Here is a 19,091-nt window from a genome sequence, read left to right as displayed (position 1 = left end):
CCCTGTATAGACCCTCTGTATACTCCTTCCACCTTCCTGCTTTCCCTTCTTTGCTTAGAACTCAGTTTCCATCTGAGCTCTTGATATTCATGTAAGTGGTTCTCATATCTCCAAAGGTCTCTCTAATTTTCCTCTCATCCTTACATTTGTCCTCTAGCCATCATTGCTTAGCCATTTTGCACTTCCTGTTGATCTCATTTTTGAGACGTTTGTATTCCCATTTGCCTGCTTCATTTACTGTATTTTTATATTTTCTCCTTTCATCAATTAAATTCAATATTTCTTCTGTTACCCAAGGATTTCTACTAGCCCTCGTCTTTTTACCTACTTGATCCTCTGCTGCCTTCACTATTTCATTCCTCAAACCTACCCATTCTTCTTCTACTGTATTTCTTTCCCCTATTCCTGTCAATTGTTCCCTTATGTTCTCCCTGGAACTCTGTACAACCTCTGGTTTAGTCAGTTTATCCAGGTCCCATCTCCTCAAATTCCCACCTTTTTGCAGTTTCTTCAGTTTTAACCTACAGTTCATAACCAATAGATTGTGGTCAGAGTCCACATCTGCCCCTGGAAATGTCTTACAATTTAAAACTTGGTTCCTAAATCTCCGTCTTACCATTATATAATCTATCTGATACCTTCTATATTACGTAATACACGGGTCTATGATGAGTATTTTGATGCATATTGCTTATATACTTTCAAAAATGCAAAGTGGCCCAATCCACTATAGCAATACAGGCACATATTAAGTTTCCATGACTTCCTTCTTTTGTTGCTGCGTACTTTGATTCGTTACACATCTCTGAAAGTTGTCCTTCTCGATGAGATCTACGAATGGGAGAAAATGTAAAGAAAAGGGATGCGTCTCACCGTGTCGACCGCTGTCAAAGTGTCCAGTGGCTCTTCCTTCACGGGAACACGAGGAGACGACATGTGGGCAGATGATTGATGTTCACGGGTGTCAACCTCTCAGAACTGGTACGTGTTTGTAGGAACTGTTGATATACGAACAGACAGTTGAATCATCAACTCCATATACAAGAAGTAAACTATATATTGTAACAAAGATTAAAACCAAATCACGTAGATTTCATAACTACAAATTGCCAGTAGACACGGATTTATCATAATTTTGTTTCAAATTTGACCGAGTACGACCAATCACACGTACTTCCGAGAGGGCGAGGCTTCATATACTGCTGACAGAGTTGCCTCGTATTTGGCAGGTCACTTGTATACGACCTAAAATGAATGATTAAGATATTTTGGCTCAACACCCCATTTTTGAGAAAACCACATCTGAAGTTCACCATACGCAATCGCCTCAGAATTGACAGAATCAATAGGTAATTGAAAACTGAGCATTTTTCATCATATACGGGTTTCTCACACACATATCTCCATAGAAATCAGGAAAAGGAACTATTACGACTGCTGCTTATGCACCTAAAAGGTGAACACTGTATGAGGAAAGTGCCGTTGTCGTAGCATCTGAGGCATCTGGCTACGGAGCAGAGAACCCGCATTTGATTTTCACATATATGCTGCCCTGAAAATCAAAAAGAAATAGTACACGTTGAAAGACAAAATTGATTTTGATCCAATGACGGCATACACTGCCTGGGAGATAGTAGATGTACCGATAACGATTCGAATGTCATCCGCCAACAGATAGCATACCGGCATACTGGGGCGCTATCTGCGTCTACCGTTCGACAGGGGATGCTCACACCCAGAAGGTTCAGCGTGGTGCAAATGTGCGAAGCAACCGAGCCACGGAGACAAACTCGAGATTACTACAGCCAAACGAGCAAGTTTCAAAGGGGTCAAACTGTGGCCTTCTGAGTAACGGGACGGTCTTTTTGGAGAATTACCGCACAAGCTGGACGTGGTGTGTCAGTCGTACAATGATGCCGGTATCAGTGGTCACGTGAAAATTCTCACACCTGTAGATGAGGTTCCGGACATCCACACGAGACAGACACCTGGCACGACGGTCGTACTGAGAGACCGTACAGCTACCACGACACAGGTGAGTGAGCTCGCAAGCCCAGACGAGTCGACACGAATTGCTGCGAAATATCTACTAGCAGTGAGATTACGGACCCGCACATCTCTATCCCGTCTTCGACTCGTCCCAAAGCGTCGACGTGCACGGCTCCACAGCTGCCGTCAGAGGATCGCTCGATAGACGGAACGGCGCGCCTCGGTCTTCGGCGACAAAAGCGTATTCTGCCCGCGAGCGAGTGACGGTCGTTTGCACGTACCACACAGACCCGGTAAGTGTCGTGTCGTACAGCGTATTCGTCCGAGACACACCGGGGCCACCACAGACCTCGACATCCTACGTCTCACGGATTTCTGTGGGCATTTGACGCAGCATCGCTCGTCTGTTAGTGCTGACAACTACATAAACACAGTTAAGTGAAAGCTGCTGACCACTGCCTCGTCCGTAGTGAGACTCTCGGGAGTCGTCGTCCGGCAACTCGTACAGAACTACACGGACAGGTTGAGCAGGCGTGGCACAACATATCCCAGGACAGTATTCGCTCTCTGTACAATTGACTGGATGCCACAGTCGGCACCTACACTGCCACGTGCAGAGGCTACACCGTGTATTAATACGGATGACTCGGCACGGGTCAATGTCTGGTACCCAAAAACTGCTCTGCTACTGATCTGTAAATGTGATCATTTTATGTACTCCATATGCACTATTGCAACAATGAATCTTGAGTGAATTTGAAACCTCTAAAAGCATCTACTGGTATTTTTTCAGTGTGCGCTGCCGCCCCCCCCCCCCCCCCCCCCACCCCTCAATTCTAAACTGGTAGTAATAGGAGGTCTAACAACATAACTAATCTAATAAGAAATAACAACAACATAGGCAAACAAATTTCTCAAACGACTTTAATTAGTAAAGAATTAAAAATTTAATCCCGGGTTCTTTGCAACAGCTCTTTTACTCACTCCGTTACGTGTCCTCAGTTTCCTTCAGAGAACTATGCGGACGGTACTTGCCATAATCGTTCGAAGCGAACACACTCGCAGCACCGAGAATATGTAACGACTGCAGTCTTCACGCAACTACATTGCTCCTTCCGAAGATTTGGCAGAAAACAAGTCTTTGTTGACATTTAAAAATATTTCTGTTTTGAGAATTACTTTTGATGCTTATCATGCACTGCCTGAAAAATCAATGCTGAAAGTTGATCACGAATTAAGCTACCAATTATCACTGCAGCCGTGCAATTCCTGCTGCACACTGCAGTTTCGAAGTGTCGACCTTCAATGGTGCGAGACAGTTGATTTTTGCTATCTATTGACATGCCGTCACACATTACACTATTAGTTTGTCCACTGCAGGTATCCAATATCAGACAAAACTCGTTATCAGCAATGTATGGGTTTACAATGTTCTCAAGATACTGAATTTTTCAGCAAGTCAGTTATACGATCTGCCGAGGACCAAATTAATCGTCAGTTTCTTACAAGCACGAGAAGACTTTATACAACAATTTTTCGGATGCTGTGCTGGAACATTGTGCCATGTATGAGGCGGTGGTATATGCCGCTACTCAAGGTAGTAACATGTCCCACTTCCTTTATGCTGTGCCGTGAAAGATGTGTAGGAACCTTAATTTATGGTAGTAGTGACAGAGGAAAGACCATATACTGTGCGCACAGCTTTTATTTATGCGCAGATACGAAATGCAAATGTGAGTACCGTACAGCCACGAGGCACAATTGAGGGCGAGTCTTTCACTGGTGGGGAGGAGCCGTTTACACTTTGACGTCGCAACTCGGGGGTCCGTGGATGCCGACGAAGCAGTGGCTGTTGTTCCAGAGAAGATGGTTTGAAGTGAGTGGATTAATTACATACGTATGTCTTGATTTTTGGATAATAACAATCTGTCAACAACACTGCTTATTAAAAGCTCAAATAAGAATGTTTAACTGGTATGTTGAAAGTATTATTGGGACTGTCAAAATACGTAAGGATTTTGAAAAGTAGTAGTTATGTGGTTTTGTAGCAGGTAGCAAACGTAATCTTCCATTATCACAGTGCTTTCCTTTAGACCAGGGGTCTCCAAACTTTTTAGTCCACGGGCCACATTGACTCCTCCACGATGTCATAAGGGCCAAGATCTGCCTAGTGGGATTAAAGCAACCTAGCACTCCACGATCACTGTAATGTAAGGCTAAAGGAAAGATGAAATCGCAAAAATCTAAGGTTGTGGAAACAGCTAAAAAAAATATTTTATACGATTTACTTGCTATGTGTAATTTACAACGTAATCAAAAGAAAGTGAAACCTCGCTTAAGAATCATCTCCCATAATGATTGATTACTAAGGCTAGTGGCCGAAGTGGCGTCCATTTGAAAGACTTGCACCAGACTCGTGAGTAGAATAAAATGAAAAGAATTTTTTTACTCAAAATGTTTTCACCAAACTAGTGTGTTAACTGTTCTTTTTTTTTCACTATCGGACGGAGAATGGTCTGTCTGTTTATTGTGGATAGCCACAAGTTTAACCGTGACCTTCCGCTTTGTAAAGATAGAGCTCCGACAATGTTGCGGTGTATTGGTCGCGATAGGCCTCGAAACTCAATTGTTGGCAGTATAGGTACCAGCTCAAATACAGGGTTATTACAAATGATTGAAGCGATTTCACAGCTCTACAATAACTTTATTATTTGAGATATTTTTGCAATGCTTTGCACACACATACAAAAACTCAAAAAGTTTTTTTAGGCATTCACAAATGTTCGATATGTGCCCCTTTAGTGATTCGGCAGACATCAAGCCGATAATCAAGTTCCTCCCACACTCGGCGCAGCATGTCCCCATCAATGAGTTCGAAAGCATCGTTGACGCGAGCTCGCAGTTCTGGCACGTTTCTTGGTAGAGGAGGTTTAAACACTGAATCTTTCACATAACCCCACAGAAAGAAATCGCACGGGGTTAAGTCGGGAGAGCGTGGAGGCCACGACACGAATTGTTGATCGTGATCTCCACCACGACCGATCCATCAGTTTTCCAATCTCCTGTTTAAGAAATGTCGAACATTATGATGGGAGTGCGGTGGAGCACCATCCTGTTGAAAGATGAAGTCGGTGCTGTCGGTCTCCAGTTGTGGCACGAGCCAATTTTCCAGCACGTCCAGATACACGTGTCCTGTAACGTTTTTTTCGCAGAAGAAAAAGGGGCCGTAAACTTTAAACCGTGAGATTGCACAAAACACGATAACTTTTGGTGAATTGCGAATTTGCTGCACGAATGCGTGAGGATTCTCTACCGCCCAGATTCGCACACTGTGTCTGTTCACTTCACCATTAAGAAAAAATGTTGCTTCATCACTGAAAACAAGTTTTGCACTGAACGCATCCTCTTCCGTAAGCTGTTGCAACCGCGCCGAAAATTCAAAGCGTTTGACTTTGTCATCGGGTGTCAGGGCTTGTAGCAATTGTAAACGGTAAGGCTTCTGCTTTAGCCTTTTCCGTAAGGTTTTCCAAACCGTCAGCTGTGGTACGTTTAGCTCCCTGCTTGCTTTATTCGTCGACTTCCGTGGGCTACGCGTGAAACTTGCCTGCACGCGTTCAACCGTTTCTTCACTCAATGCAGGCCGACCCGTCGATTTCCCCTTACAGAGGCATCCAGAAGCTTTAAACTGCGCATACCATTGCCGAATGGAGTTAGCAGTTGGTGGATCTTTGTTGAGCTTCGCCCTGAAGTGTCGTTGCACTGTTATGACTGACTGATGTGAGTGCATTTCAAACACGACATACGCTTTCTCGGCTCCTGTCGCCATTTTGTCTCACTGCGCTCTCGAGCGCTCTGGCGGCAGAAACCTGAAGTGCGGCTTCAGCCGAACAAAACTTTATGAGTTTTTCTACGTATCTGTAGTGTGTCGTGACCGTATGTCAATGAATGGAGCTACAGTGAATTTATGAAATCGCTTCAATCATTTGTAATAGCCCTGTATTTGGCGGGCCAGGTACTGGGGATGTCCAGCCAGCTAACGCGGGCCAGTTTGCCGGCCCTCGCGGGCCGGTTTCGGCCCGCAGGTTGTAGTTTGGAGACCGCTGCTTTAGACAGTAAAGAAGTTTGGTTTAGTGGCAATGCATGGCAGGACCACAACATCGAGGAGTGACATAAGCGCAGAAAGAGAAGATCTGGTGGTAATTACAGACATATGACTGGGAGATAGACATACGACTGGCAGATCACTGAATTGATACTCCAGTTAAAAACTTCCCAACAGCAAACACCAGTGGTAACATTCCAATGAATGCACAATTTGATGTATACTACAAACTGTGACAACCATCAGTTTCTCTCCATTATGCGATAATACGCACAGAATGCTCCTATTCGCTGAAACCGTACTCTGAACTGTTTTCATACAATAGGCCTTAAAATTCTAATTCTTCACTAATTCATGCTGTCTACTTTGTTATAACTCCTTATTGATTTATTGTTCTATTAACCCTCCTATCACTACCCATCTGGATGTGGAAAAAACACAAATGGGAAAAAAACAACTGCCAATTATGTCCAAGAATCTAACAGGTTCTCTGCTCGGTGGACCTGTTTCTATACGTCTGCCCAAATTTTGCACCATTTGTATAACAGCTGTTAAGTGTTAGTTACCTCTGATATTGCACACGGTGAGTTCATGTTATGAAGAATGCCTTTAAGATGAGAAAGATGCCACTGTCGACACTCCGTCGAGTTTGGACGAAGTCGCGTAGTAGGGCTACGAGAAGCTGCACAATCCTTCTGCACTACTGCGGTGAGACCCGGCAGGAACGTAGGCACTGTAACGACTGCTGACAGCACTGGTTACGAGAACGTACGGTTGCAAGGAGACCGGACCGCAGACGGTCACGTGGCACTACTGAGCGGAAAGACCGTCGCGTTCAGCGTGCGGCTGTGGCGTGTTGTTCTCGAGCTACATCAGCAATTCGAGCAGCAGTTGACACCACAGTGACACAACGAACTATTGCAAATCGGTTACTCGAAGGTCAACTCCGGGGCAGATGCCCTGCAGCGTGCATCCCACCGACCTCAAACGCCACTGTCTACAACTTCTGTAGTGTCGCGGAATAGTAAAGAGTTGGAAACGTGGAATATTGTCAAAGTTTCGTTGCCTATGCCGAGAGCCAGAGGCAGTAAGTTAGGGAAGAGGTAGGAGGATTTCACATATATCGGAATGTGTCGTCACGCAGGGGCAACGGCCCGGTTACACACGACAGGCGAGAGAGAATTGCTTAGCGCGCGGGTCCGTGTTAGACGGAGACTTTCGTAGAGTGCAAGGCAGAGGTATAGCGTCAGCTGTACTGCATTTCACAACTTCGCGTAACTCTGCCATAACAACACGTGACTCTGTCGCGAGAACACCTGAGGGGCGAGTACGACAGATGAATCGGCAGTATGAGTGGGAACGAATGCGGTCATTACAAACGAGCACGACGTCAGGATGTCGCTCGTGCTTCCTTTAAATACGCCAGCTCGGATAGTAATGAGGCACTCGCACTCGCAGCTAGACTTGCAGTTAGATGTGTACCGGGTCGCTGCATAAGCTCGGTAATCGAGATGTTAATCTTTATTAAGCAGATGTTGCAGTAAGGGCGGCCCGTCCGGCAGCAGACGTGAGGGGACAGTACCAGCTCCGGTCCTCTCTGCTCCGCCGTCAATCGTCGACCCGGGATTAGCAGACATCGCGGCAGACTCGTTCGCCGCCAATGCCGACCACACCGGTGAGCCGTCGTCGAGATCGTGCGGGGCCTAGGCCCCGTGCATCCGCCGTCTCGACCGGGTGAGCCGACGACGCCGGAGGACTGCGGCCCGTTCCGCCCGTCCACCGCGGACGAGCCACCGGGAGGAGCAGGGAAGAAGACGGGGTGGGACGGAGTACACTCCGCACTACGAGAACGCCTCTCGTGCAGACAGCACCGGGACTCCAATCCGGAGCCACTTGCCGTCCGCCGCTGAGCGGGCCGGCCAGCCGCGTACCGCCAGCCACGCGCGGCCTGAGTGAGGACATTCCTCCCCTACGTCACGGCACGCGGCGCTGCGCTAGCGAGACTGGTGCGGCCCGGATCTGGTGTCATCGCTACGAGTCAGCGAGGACTCGGGGAAGGTCGTCGATATCGATATCACCAAGCCACATTGTACTCGGCAGAAATAAAGGTGTTAGGAATTATAATGTTTCTTTGGCGTTTCTGACGCTTCTACAGACATTTCCTAGCATCCTGACAACTGTAGAGGTCACTGCTCGGCCATCCAGTCCACCGTAGGCGACCGGGCCTACAGATTTGGTGTCAGAAGTGGTCGTGCCTACCGCCAACAGATTTGGTGTCAGAAGTGGTCGTGCCCACCGCCAACAGATTTGGTGTCAGAAGTGGTCGCACCCACTGTCTATACTTCAGTAGCATCAAGTAAGAACCCATTAGAGGGCAGGCAGGGGGTCTGTCGTGTTTTCGGATCGGAGCCAGTTTTGCCTCGGCGTCAGTAATAGCCTACTGTCGGTCAGGGAAGGCCTGCAGCCGACCTGTCTGCCTGCTCGACACGTCGGACCTGCGCCCCGTCTAGGGTGCGATTTCGTACGACAGCTGGAATGTTCTCGTCATTATCTCATACACCCTGACTGCAAATTTGTACACCAGTCTGATGATTCGAGCTGTTGTGCTGCCGTCTGGTTGAATCCTGAAACTGACAGCAGTGAGATTTTTGGGAAAATTTTAAGTGTATATCGACAGGATAGGGAGGTGTGGAATAGAGGTGGTGTATTTGTCACAGGAGACAAGAAAATCAAACCACCAAGGTAGAAGTTGAAGCTACATGTGACAGTGTTTGGACAAGACTCAGTATCACAGGTGACCATAAAATGATAATTGGAACCTCATATCTCAATAGATTCATTTTCTGATGTAACCGAAAACTTTACAGAGAAGCTCAGTTCACTTGCATGTAAGTTCCCATCATACAGTAAACATTGACGGAGACTTTAATCATCCAACAATTACTGGGGAAAACTGCAGTTTTGGCAGAGGTGGGTGTGACAAGTCATTCTGTGAAACATTACTAAATGCCTGCCCAGAAACTATCTGTAACTGATAGGAACCCACTCATGATGGAAATATACTGAATCTAATGGCGATAAATAGACCTGCCCTCATATGAAACTTCCTGGCAGATTAAAACTGTGTGCCGGACCAAGACTCGAACTCGAGACCTTTGCCTTTTGCGGGCGTGTGCGTGGTAGAGCACGTGCCCGCGAAAAGCGAAGGTCCCGAGTTTCAGTCTCGTTCCGGCACACAGTTTTAATCTGCCAGGAAGTTTCATATCGGCACACACTCCGCTGCAGAGTGAAAATCTCATTCTGGAAACATCCCCCAGACTGTGGCTAAGCCATGTCTCCGCTATATCCTTTCTTTCAGGGGTGCTAGTTCTGCAAGGTTCGCAGGAAAGCTTCTGTGAAGTTTGGAAAGTAGGAGACGAGGTACTGGTGGAAGTAAAGCTGTGAGGACGGGGCGTAAGTCGTGCTTGGGTAGCTCAGATGGTAGAGCACTTGCTCACGAAAGGCAAAGGTCCCGAGTTCGAGTCTCGGTCCGACAGACAGTTTTAATCGGCCACGAAGTTCCATATCAGCGGACACTCCGCCGCAAAGTGAAAATCTCATTCTGGAGACCTGCCCTCGTCGAGGAGTCCACATCGAAATTGGTATCGGTGACCGTGACGCAGCTGTGGCAACAATGATTACCACAGTACAAAGGATGGCTAAAAGAATCGGAAAGGTATGTTCATAAAACTAGATAAAAAGTCAGTAGTGTCATATTTCAACAAGTAACTAGAAACTTTCAGCGGAGGACAGGAGCTCTGGCTCGAGTTTAACAGAATAGTTCATCGTGCACTGGACAGGTATGTACCCAGTAGAAGAGTTCATAATGTGAAGGAACCTCCACGGTATACTGTCACTGTAAAGAAACTTCTGAGGAAACTGAGATTACTGCACGATACGTGTAAAAGGAAGCATAAGGCAATAGATAGAGACAAGCTAAATGAATCACATTTGGCTGTCAAGGGTGAAATGTGTGATATCTTCATAACTACCGTAGCATAATACTGTCAAGTGATCTTTCACAGAACCCAAATAAATACCAGTCATTATATTGTATTGCACGGAACTGGGGACCTAGAAACGACGGAGAGGCTTTGTCCCTGCCATAGCCCTCAGTGGTTCACATCCGCACGACAGGCTACGACAGTCCACTCACCCCACCGCCGTCCCACACCGAACCCAGGGTTATTGTGCGGTTCGGCCCCCAGTGCACACCCCCCCCCCCTCTGGCAACATCTCACACCAGACGAATGTAACCCCAGTGTTTGCGTGGTAGAGTAATAACGGTGTACGCATACGTGGAGAAAGTGTTTGCACAGCAATCGCCGACATAGTGTAACTGAGGGGGAATAAGGGGAACCGGCCCGCATTCGCCGAGGTAGATGGAAAACCGCCTTAAAAGCCATCCGCAGACTGGCCGGCACACCGGACCTCGCCACTACTCTGCCAGGCAGATTTGTGCCGGGGACCGGCCTTCCCGCGCAGAAAGCAGTGCGTTAGACCGCACGGCTAATGGGGCGGGCAATTTCACTCCTACTTAAAAACTGTTAGTGGCACCAAACTTAGTGTGCCGTCCCTATGAATGAGACAGGAACTAAAATTGTGGGTAGCAAAGCAAAAGCAGAAGGAGAAATGTTTAACTCCGTTTTCAAATGTTGCTTTACAAAGGAAAACCCAGGAGAATGGGCCCTCACTATTACTGTCACTGGTGTTGGGGAACTATTGAAGTCGTTAAACTTGAATGAAGCTCCAGGTACAAATGAAATCCCAGTCAGTCTCTATACTGAATTTGCAGACCAGTTAGCCCCTCTTCTAAATATAATCTAGCGTAGATCCCTCAAACAAAAGAGGGTCGCACCCGTCTACAATATCCTTGACATAGATTTGTTGTAGAATCTTAGAACATTTTCTGAGTTCAAACATAATGAGGTATCTTGAACAGAAATACCTTCTCAATGACAACCAGCACGGATTTCAAAAACACTGATCGTGTGAATCCCAACTTGCACTTTTCTCACGTGACACAGAAATCTTCGGCTCACGGCAACCGCATTGATGCAGTATTTCTTGACTTCTGGAAAGCATTTGACACGGTACCAAACCAATACTTATTGTCAAAAATACAATCATATGGCATACCGTGTGAAATTTGTGGCTGGACTGAGGACTTTTTGGTAGGGAGGATGCAGCGTGTCATCTCGGATGGAGTGTAAGTGTCGGATGAAGTAACTTCAGGTGCGCCCCAGGGTAGTGTGTTGGGACACTTGCTGTTCGTGTTATGTGTTAATCACACTGCAGACTATCTTAACAGTATAATCAGGCTATTTGCAGATGATGCAGTTATCTATAATGGAGTACTATCTGAGAGAAGCTGCATAAACATTCAGTCGGATCTTGATAAGATTTCAACGTGGTGCAGAGATTGGCATCTTGCTCTAAATGTGCAGAAATGTAAAATTTTGCACTTCACAAAACAAAAAAAGTAGTATCCTACAGCTATAATATCGACGAGTTTGAATCTGCCAGCCCATACAAATACCTGTGTGAAACACTTTGTAGGGATATGAAATTGAATGATCACATAGGTTCAGTCGTGAGAAAAGCGGGTGGTAGCCTCTGGTTTACTGGTAGAATATTGTGAAAGTGCAATCAGTTTTCACAGGAGACTTCTTACAAATCACTCGTGCAAGTGGTTCTAGAATGTTGCTGAAATGAGCGGGAACCATACCAGATAGGACTAACGGGAGATATTGAACGTATACAGAGAAGGGCAGCACGAATAGTTACAGGTTTGTTTCATCCGTGGGAAAGTGTCACAGAGATACTGAGGGAACTTAAATGGAAGATCCCTGAAGATAGACAAACTATCCCGAGAGTGCCTGTTAACCAAGTTTCAAGAAACGGCTTGAAATACACTACTGGCCACTAAAATTGCTACACCACGAAGATGACGTGCTACAGACATGAAATTTAACTGACAGGAAGAGGATGCTGTGATATGTAAATGATTACCTTTTCAGAGCATTCAAACAAGGTTGGCGCCGGTGGCGCGACCTACAACGTGCTGACACGAGGAAAGTTTCCAACCCATTTCTCGTACACAAACAGCAGTTGACCGGCGTTGCCTGGTGAAATGTTGTTGTGATGCCAAGTGTAAGGAGGAGAAATGTGTACCATCACATTTCCGACTTTGATAAAGGTCGGATTGTAGCCTATCGCGATTGTGGTTTATCGTATCGCGACATTGCTGCTCACGTTGGTCGAGATCCGATGACTGTCAGCAGAATATGGAATCAGTGGGTTCAGGAGGGTAATACGAAACGTCGTGCTGGATCCCAATGGCCTCGTATCACTAGTAGTCAAGATGACAGGCATCTTATCCGCACAGCTGTAACGGATCGTGCAGCTACGTCTTGAGTCCCGAGTCAACAGATGGGGACGTTTGCAAGACGACAACCATCTGCGCGAACAGTTCGATGACGTTTGCAGCAGCACGGACTATCTGCTCAGAGACCATGGCTGCGGTTACCTTTGACGCTGCATCACAGACAGGAGTGCCTGCGATGCTGTACTCGACGACAGACCTGGGTGCACGAATGGCAAAACGTCATTTTCTCGGATGAATCCAGGTTCTGTTTACAGTATCACGATGTTCGCATCCATGTTTGGCGACATCACGGTGAATGCACATTGGAAGCGTGTATTCGTCATTGCCATACTGGCGTATCACCCGGCGTGATGGATGGGGTGCCATCGGTTACACGTCTCGGTCACCTCTTGTTCGCATTGACGGCACTTTGAACAGTGGACGTTGCATTTCAGATGTATGACGACCCGTGGCTCTACCATTCATTCGATCCCTGCGAAAAGCTACATTTCAGCAGGATAATGCATGACTGCATGTTGCAGGTCCTGTACGGGCCTTTCTGGATACAGAAAATATTAGACTGCTGTCCTGGCCAGCACATTCTCCAGACCTCTCACCAATTTACAACGTCTGGTCAATGGTGGCTGAACAACTGGCTCGTCACCAAACGCCAGTCACTACTCTTGATGAACTGTGGTATCGTGTTGAAGCTGCACAGGCAGCTGTACCTGTACACGCCATCCGAGCTCTGTCTGACTCAATGACCAGGCGCATAGAGGTCGTTATTACGGCCAGAGGTGGTTGTTCTGGGTACTGATTTCTCAGGATCTATGCACCCAAATTGCGTGAAAATGTAATCACATGTCGGTTCTAGTTTCATATATTTGTCCAATTGAAATCCATTTATCATCTGCATTTCTTGTTGGTGTAGCAATTTTAATTACTCTAGGAATATTTTACAAACCTCTATGTATCGCACACACAACGATCGTGAGGATACATGAATGGAGCAGGGAGAAATCCAAATAACCGGTACAATGGGACATACCCTCTGACGTGCACCTCACAGTGGCTTGCAGAGTATAGATGTGGATATAGACATTCGTGAACAGCATTACAGGGGCTGTTATACGACACGATATCACCAACATACCGCTATGTGCGACACCGACACGGTCTGCAGTGTGTCAGCATGTCGCCTTGGCCTGCTCGACCCCAGATCTGTCTCCAATGGAACAAATATGGTACGTCATCAGACGACGACTCCAGAGTGGTCGACAACTGGCACAAACCGTCCCTACATCAACCGATCGAGTGCAACAGGCGTGGAACTCCAGCCCACAAATTGACATCCGGCACCTGAACAACACGACGCATGCACGTTTGCATTCTCACATTCAAAATTTTGGCGGTTAAACCTGTTATTAATGTACCAGGAATTCACATTTACAGTGGTTTATATTGTGCTTACATTAACGTGTGCTCTTGCAACGTTGATCACTTACAGATGTTACCTACACAAATGTATTCCTGAAATTTCATTACTCTACATTTTTTGATGTTGCGACGCTTTTTCTGTCAGTGTATATGGTGATGAAAAATGCTCAGTAGTCTATTATCTACTTATCCTGTCAGTTCTGAGTCGATCACGCATCACGAGCTCCGAGTGCAGTTTAATAAAAAAAATGCAGCTGTTCAGCCAAAATATCTTTGAGTCTTCTATTTTAGGTTGTGCACAAGTCACCTGCCAAATACGAGCCAAATCGGTCGGTCGTATCTGAGGCCTTTCGCCTATAGGATGTAAAATATCACCGAGCTGTTTATAAACGTAGCATTTTCCACAAGTCCATTATGAAACACTTGCAGAGGTCCTACAGCATTAAATACATTCTAGGTGACGATATTTAAATCCACAGCCAGCTCAGTCACAAAACAAAACAAAAAAAAAAAAAGAGGTCATCTGACTGGATAATTCACAATAAAGTTCCAATGCATTCAACTGTTCTGTGCTTGAATATCTGGACCAAAACATGCAATGCCAACAGTTGAAATGATACAAAAAGTCTTCAGTAATCTGTACTGGTATCACTGGATCTGCACAACCCTTTCTGACGAAAAGAATTTATATTCCTTTTGGTCAAATCTTCTATGAAACTGCTACTTGAAATACATCGGGTCACACGAATAAAACAGAGAATATACTTTATACTCTGAATTTCAGAGAATATTCTTAGGTTTGCACAAATAAAGTGAGTCTGCAAATATACTCCACCCGAGAACGTTCTCAGCTCGAGTAAAAGGGTGGGGTGGGGGTGGGGGGGGGGGGAAGTTGCTCAACATTGAGATCATTCTCCAATTTCATATGAATAAAACTACAAAAGTTTCTCACAAGTGGAGAACATTCTCCATTTTTCTGACGTGAGTCGCATAGCATACTTCGAGCTGAGTAAGTTATGTTTTGTTTAAGTGTTACCAAGTGTTTTTAGTGAAAACAGCAAACTTTATGGTGCTCAAAAAAAAAAAAAAAAAAAAATTTACACACATACACACACACAGCACAAAGGAACACAGAAGAAAAAAACTGTAGTTTATACAGATTTGACAGTGAAAACTTTATTCGATTCACAAATCACTTTCTATATGAAAATCACGAAAAAAGGTGTGCCTTTCCAACGAATGTAAAATGAAAACATTTTTGTGCTATTTAGCAGACCTGAGTTTTCAGACTTGTGTAGAAGACTTAGGAACACACTAGACAACTGTGTGGCTAACATTTTCATATGTTCTTCAGCAAAATTAACAGAAAAAACCCTGTTGCAGATCCAATTTCAGAGAAACGTAAACGAACTAAAAACAGCAAAAGTTAAGCGGCAGTTTCCACGGGTGGTGGGGGCACAACGTACCAATAATAAAACCTTCTGCACTTGGAGGTTAATAAATTAAGGGGACATTGTACGTGAAATTTGTAGAAATTTGATATTTTCTGTTTTCTACTCCATAATGTACTTTGGACTTTCCTGAACATTTTGGTATATAATACATTAAAGTCACACAATTGTGAGACCTCCAAATAATATTTTGAATGTTGATGTGCGACTGTCAAATTTTGCAGCTACGCGTAGACTGCCACAGTTGAGCAGTCATATCTTGGGAACTACAGATTCTAGAAGGTCGCTGCTACATCAGAAGCTGTTTAACAAAATGAAGGTGACACAGACATCAGCAATGCTGTGGACGGATTCTGGAAAAAGCATGGGTTTAGTTCTAAAAATCATCTGCAGTAAGTATCGACACTGGAAAAGTTTTGGATTTTGAAGTTCTCAGCAAGTACTGCCAAGGTTGTACAGTGAAGCAGAACAGATTACTTCATAAGCAGCAGTGTATAATAAATTATGATGGCACAAGTGGAGGAATAGAGGTACAAGGAGCAGTGAATATTTTCCAGCATTCGCAGAAGGAGAGGGGTGTCAAATGTGGGAATTGCTTAGATGATGGAGACAGCAAGGCTTTCATTGCAGTACAAAACACTAAGCCATATGATGTTCCTATACGAGGTGCATTCAAGTTCTAAGGCCTACGATTGTTTTTCTCCGGACTGGAAAGAGATAGAAACATGCGCATTGTTTTAAAATGAGGCCGCGTTCATTGTCAATACGTCCCAGAGATAGCAGCACCGTACGGCAGATGGAATTTTACCGCTCAGCGGCGAGAATGAGAACTGTTTTAAATACTTAAAATGGCGACGTTTTCCTTACTTGAACAGCGTGCAATCATTCGTTTTCTGAATTTGTGTGGTGTGAAACCAACTGAAATTCATCGACAGTTGAAGGAGACATGTGGTGATGGACTTACGGATGTGTCGAAAGTGTGTTTGTGGGTGCGACAGTTTAATGAAGGCAGAACATCGTGTGACAACAAACTGAAACAACCTCGGGCTCGCACAAGCTGGTCTGACGACACGATCGAGAAAGTGGAGAGGATTGTTTTGGGGGATCGCCGAATGACTGTCGAACAGATCGCCTCCAGAGTTGGCATTTCTGTGGGTTCTGTGCACACAATGCTGCACGACGACCAGAAAATGCGAAAAGTGTCATCCAGGTGGGTGCCACGAATGCTGACGGACGACCACACGGCTGCCCGTGTGGCACGTTGCCGAGCAATGTTGACGCGCAACGACAGTACGAATGGGACTTTCTTTTCGTCGGTTGTGACAATGGATGAGACGTGGATGCCATTTTTCAATCCAGAAACAAAGCGCCAGTCAGCTCAATGGAAGCACACAGATTCAGCGCCACCAAAAAAATTTCGGGTAACCGCCAGTGCTGAAAAAATGATGGTGTCCATGTTCTGGGACAGCGAGGGTATAATCCTTACCCATTGCGTTCCAAAGGGCACTACGGTAACAGGTGCATCCTACGAAAATGTTTTGAAGAACAAATTCCTTCCTGCACTGCAACAAAAAGTCTGGGACGGGCTGCGCGTGTGCTGTTTCACCGAGACAACGCACCCGCACATCGAGCTAACGTTACGCAACAGTTTCTTCATGATAACAATTTTGAAGTGATTCCTCATGCTCCCTACTCACCTGACCTGGCTCCTAGTGACTTTTGGCTTTTTCCAACAATGAAAGACACTCTCCATGGCCACACATTCACCAGCCGTGCTGCTATTGCCTCAGCGATTTTCCAGTGGTCAAAACAGACTCCTAAAGTAGCCTTCACCACTGCCACGGAATCGTGGCGTCAGCGTCGTGAAAAATGTGTACGTCTGCAGGGCGATTATGTCAAGAAGTAACACCAGTTTCATCGATTTTGGGTGAGTAGTTAAATAGAAAAAAAATCGGAGGCCTTAGAACTTGAATGCACCTCGTACAAAAACTTGAGTGTGTAGAACATGTCAAGGAAAGGATGGGAACACGTCTGCATAACCTAAAAACCAAGCTGGGTAACACAAAACTGTCTGATGGCAAGACAATGAAATGTGCTGGAAGACTAACGGACAAAGTAATTGACAAATTACAGGAATATTATGGGAAGGCCATTAGAGATAACTGTGACAATTCGGAGAAGATGAAAAGAACTGTGTGGAGCACTTTCCTTCATCGAATATAACCGATGAAAAGCCATGTCATACTTTGTGTCCACCTCCACCAAACACTTGATGTAAATACAGGCAAGCTGGATTTTCTGGCACTCTGCATGAATTTACACACAAACATTCTCTTCCTTTGGCAGTAATGGAGGCAATAAAATCTATTTACAGAGATCTGGCAAATCCTGAGCTACAAAACAGGTGTTTTCATGGGAAGAGACAGAATGTGAATGAGACCTTCAATAATGTGTGGTGGCATGTGCCTAAAAATATACTTGTTGGCCTTGTGACTCTAAAGGTAGCAGTGTCTGATGCAGTAATAAATTTTAATGGTGGGAACTGTGAAAGACTTGAGGTTGTGGAGAAGTTAGGGGTAAGATTTGGACAAAACACAGCTAAAGGACTGCGGGAACTAGATGAGCTCCATGTACGTGAAGCAGAGTTAGCTGCTCAGCAAATGACAGAAGAAGCAACAAAGAAAAGGAGGAGGCAAACACTGGGCTGTTGTGACACAGACTATGGACTGGGGCAATTCTAGTGCATAAAAGACGCAGAAATGTACGTCTGTGTAAGAACTTGTAATAAAAGAGTTTTAAACCTCAATATCTCTGAAATAAATTTTTTGCAATATATGACCTATTTTGTAAAAAGGTATCGATAGTAGAGACGTGAAATTTTCACAGCATGCCAAGTGCGAGATTCAACACATATGGAACTACAATAATTGAAGTATCCCGAGTTGTTTTGTTTTCGTGTTCATTTATTTACAAAATTCTGTCAAAAAGTTGAGTGTTTGAAAAAAAGATAACGTACCTCACAATACAATTTCAGTAAAATGTTTTTTATTCCAGTCTTTGATCACAATATGAATTCTTTAGACGATGACCGGTTTCAGTCCGTAATGACCGTCCTCAGATCTTTTTCACGCCACGTCCTAAAGTGATAAGGCCATAATGGCATCGTCAAAACATATAATCGGCATAGCACCGTCATACAGATCTAAAATAAGGTGTAGAAAGGCCGCATCGTCCACACAGTCATTATTGCAAGTCATTATTGCAGTTGCAATAATGACTGTGTGGACGATGCAGCCTATTCTACACCTTATTTTAGATCTACGAGACTATACTATGCCGATTATATATACACGTTTTGACGAAGCCATTATGGCCTTATCACTTTAGGACATGGCGTAAAAAATATCTGAGGATTGTCATTAAGGACTGAAACCGGTCATTGTCTAAAGAATTCATATTGTGATCAAAGACTGGAATAAAAAACATTTGACAGTATTGGATCACTGTTTGTATACGCAACCATGTCACAGATGGTGAGACAACTTTAGTAATAATTCTAGTTCAGTGTATCTAGAAAGGTGCATTCAATAATTATGGAAAATTGTAAGTTGGTGTCTTAAAAAGTTTCCAAGATAATGGGTCACAAAATTCGATAACTTAACACTGGCGGCATAGGACATACAATGTCACCTTAATTGAAAAGGTT

The 19,091-nt window shown here is 44.9% G+C and overlaps 1 protein-coding gene across 11 annotated transcripts in view; it reads right to left on the bottom strand.

The window, feature by feature from the left end:
• LOC126108463 (myoneurin-like) overlaps window positions 1-19,091 on the bottom strand; it is a 131,775-nt gene that overhangs the window by 89,920 nt on the left and 22,764 nt on the right. For all 11 annotated transcript variants that reach the window (XM_049913698.1, XM_049913700.1, XM_049913695.1 and 8 more), the window contains one exon: window positions 874-998. In XM_049913698.1, the coding sequence (XP_049769655.1) occupies window positions 874-936 (63 nt within the window). In that variant the 5' untranslated portion in view covers window positions 937-998. The remainder of the gene's footprint in view (window positions 1-873; window positions 999-19,091) is intronic.

Source organism: Schistocerca cancellata, chromosome 11, assembly GCF_023864275.1.
Source record: "Schistocerca cancellata isolate TAMUIC-IGC-003103 chromosome 11, iqSchCanc2.1, whole genome shotgun sequence".
Taxonomy (NCBI): Eukaryota; Metazoa; Arthropoda; class Insecta; order Orthoptera; family Acrididae; genus Schistocerca; species Schistocerca cancellata.
The sequence above is the reverse complement of the archived record's forward strand: the minus strand, read 5'-3'. Positions and strand labels throughout refer to the sequence as shown.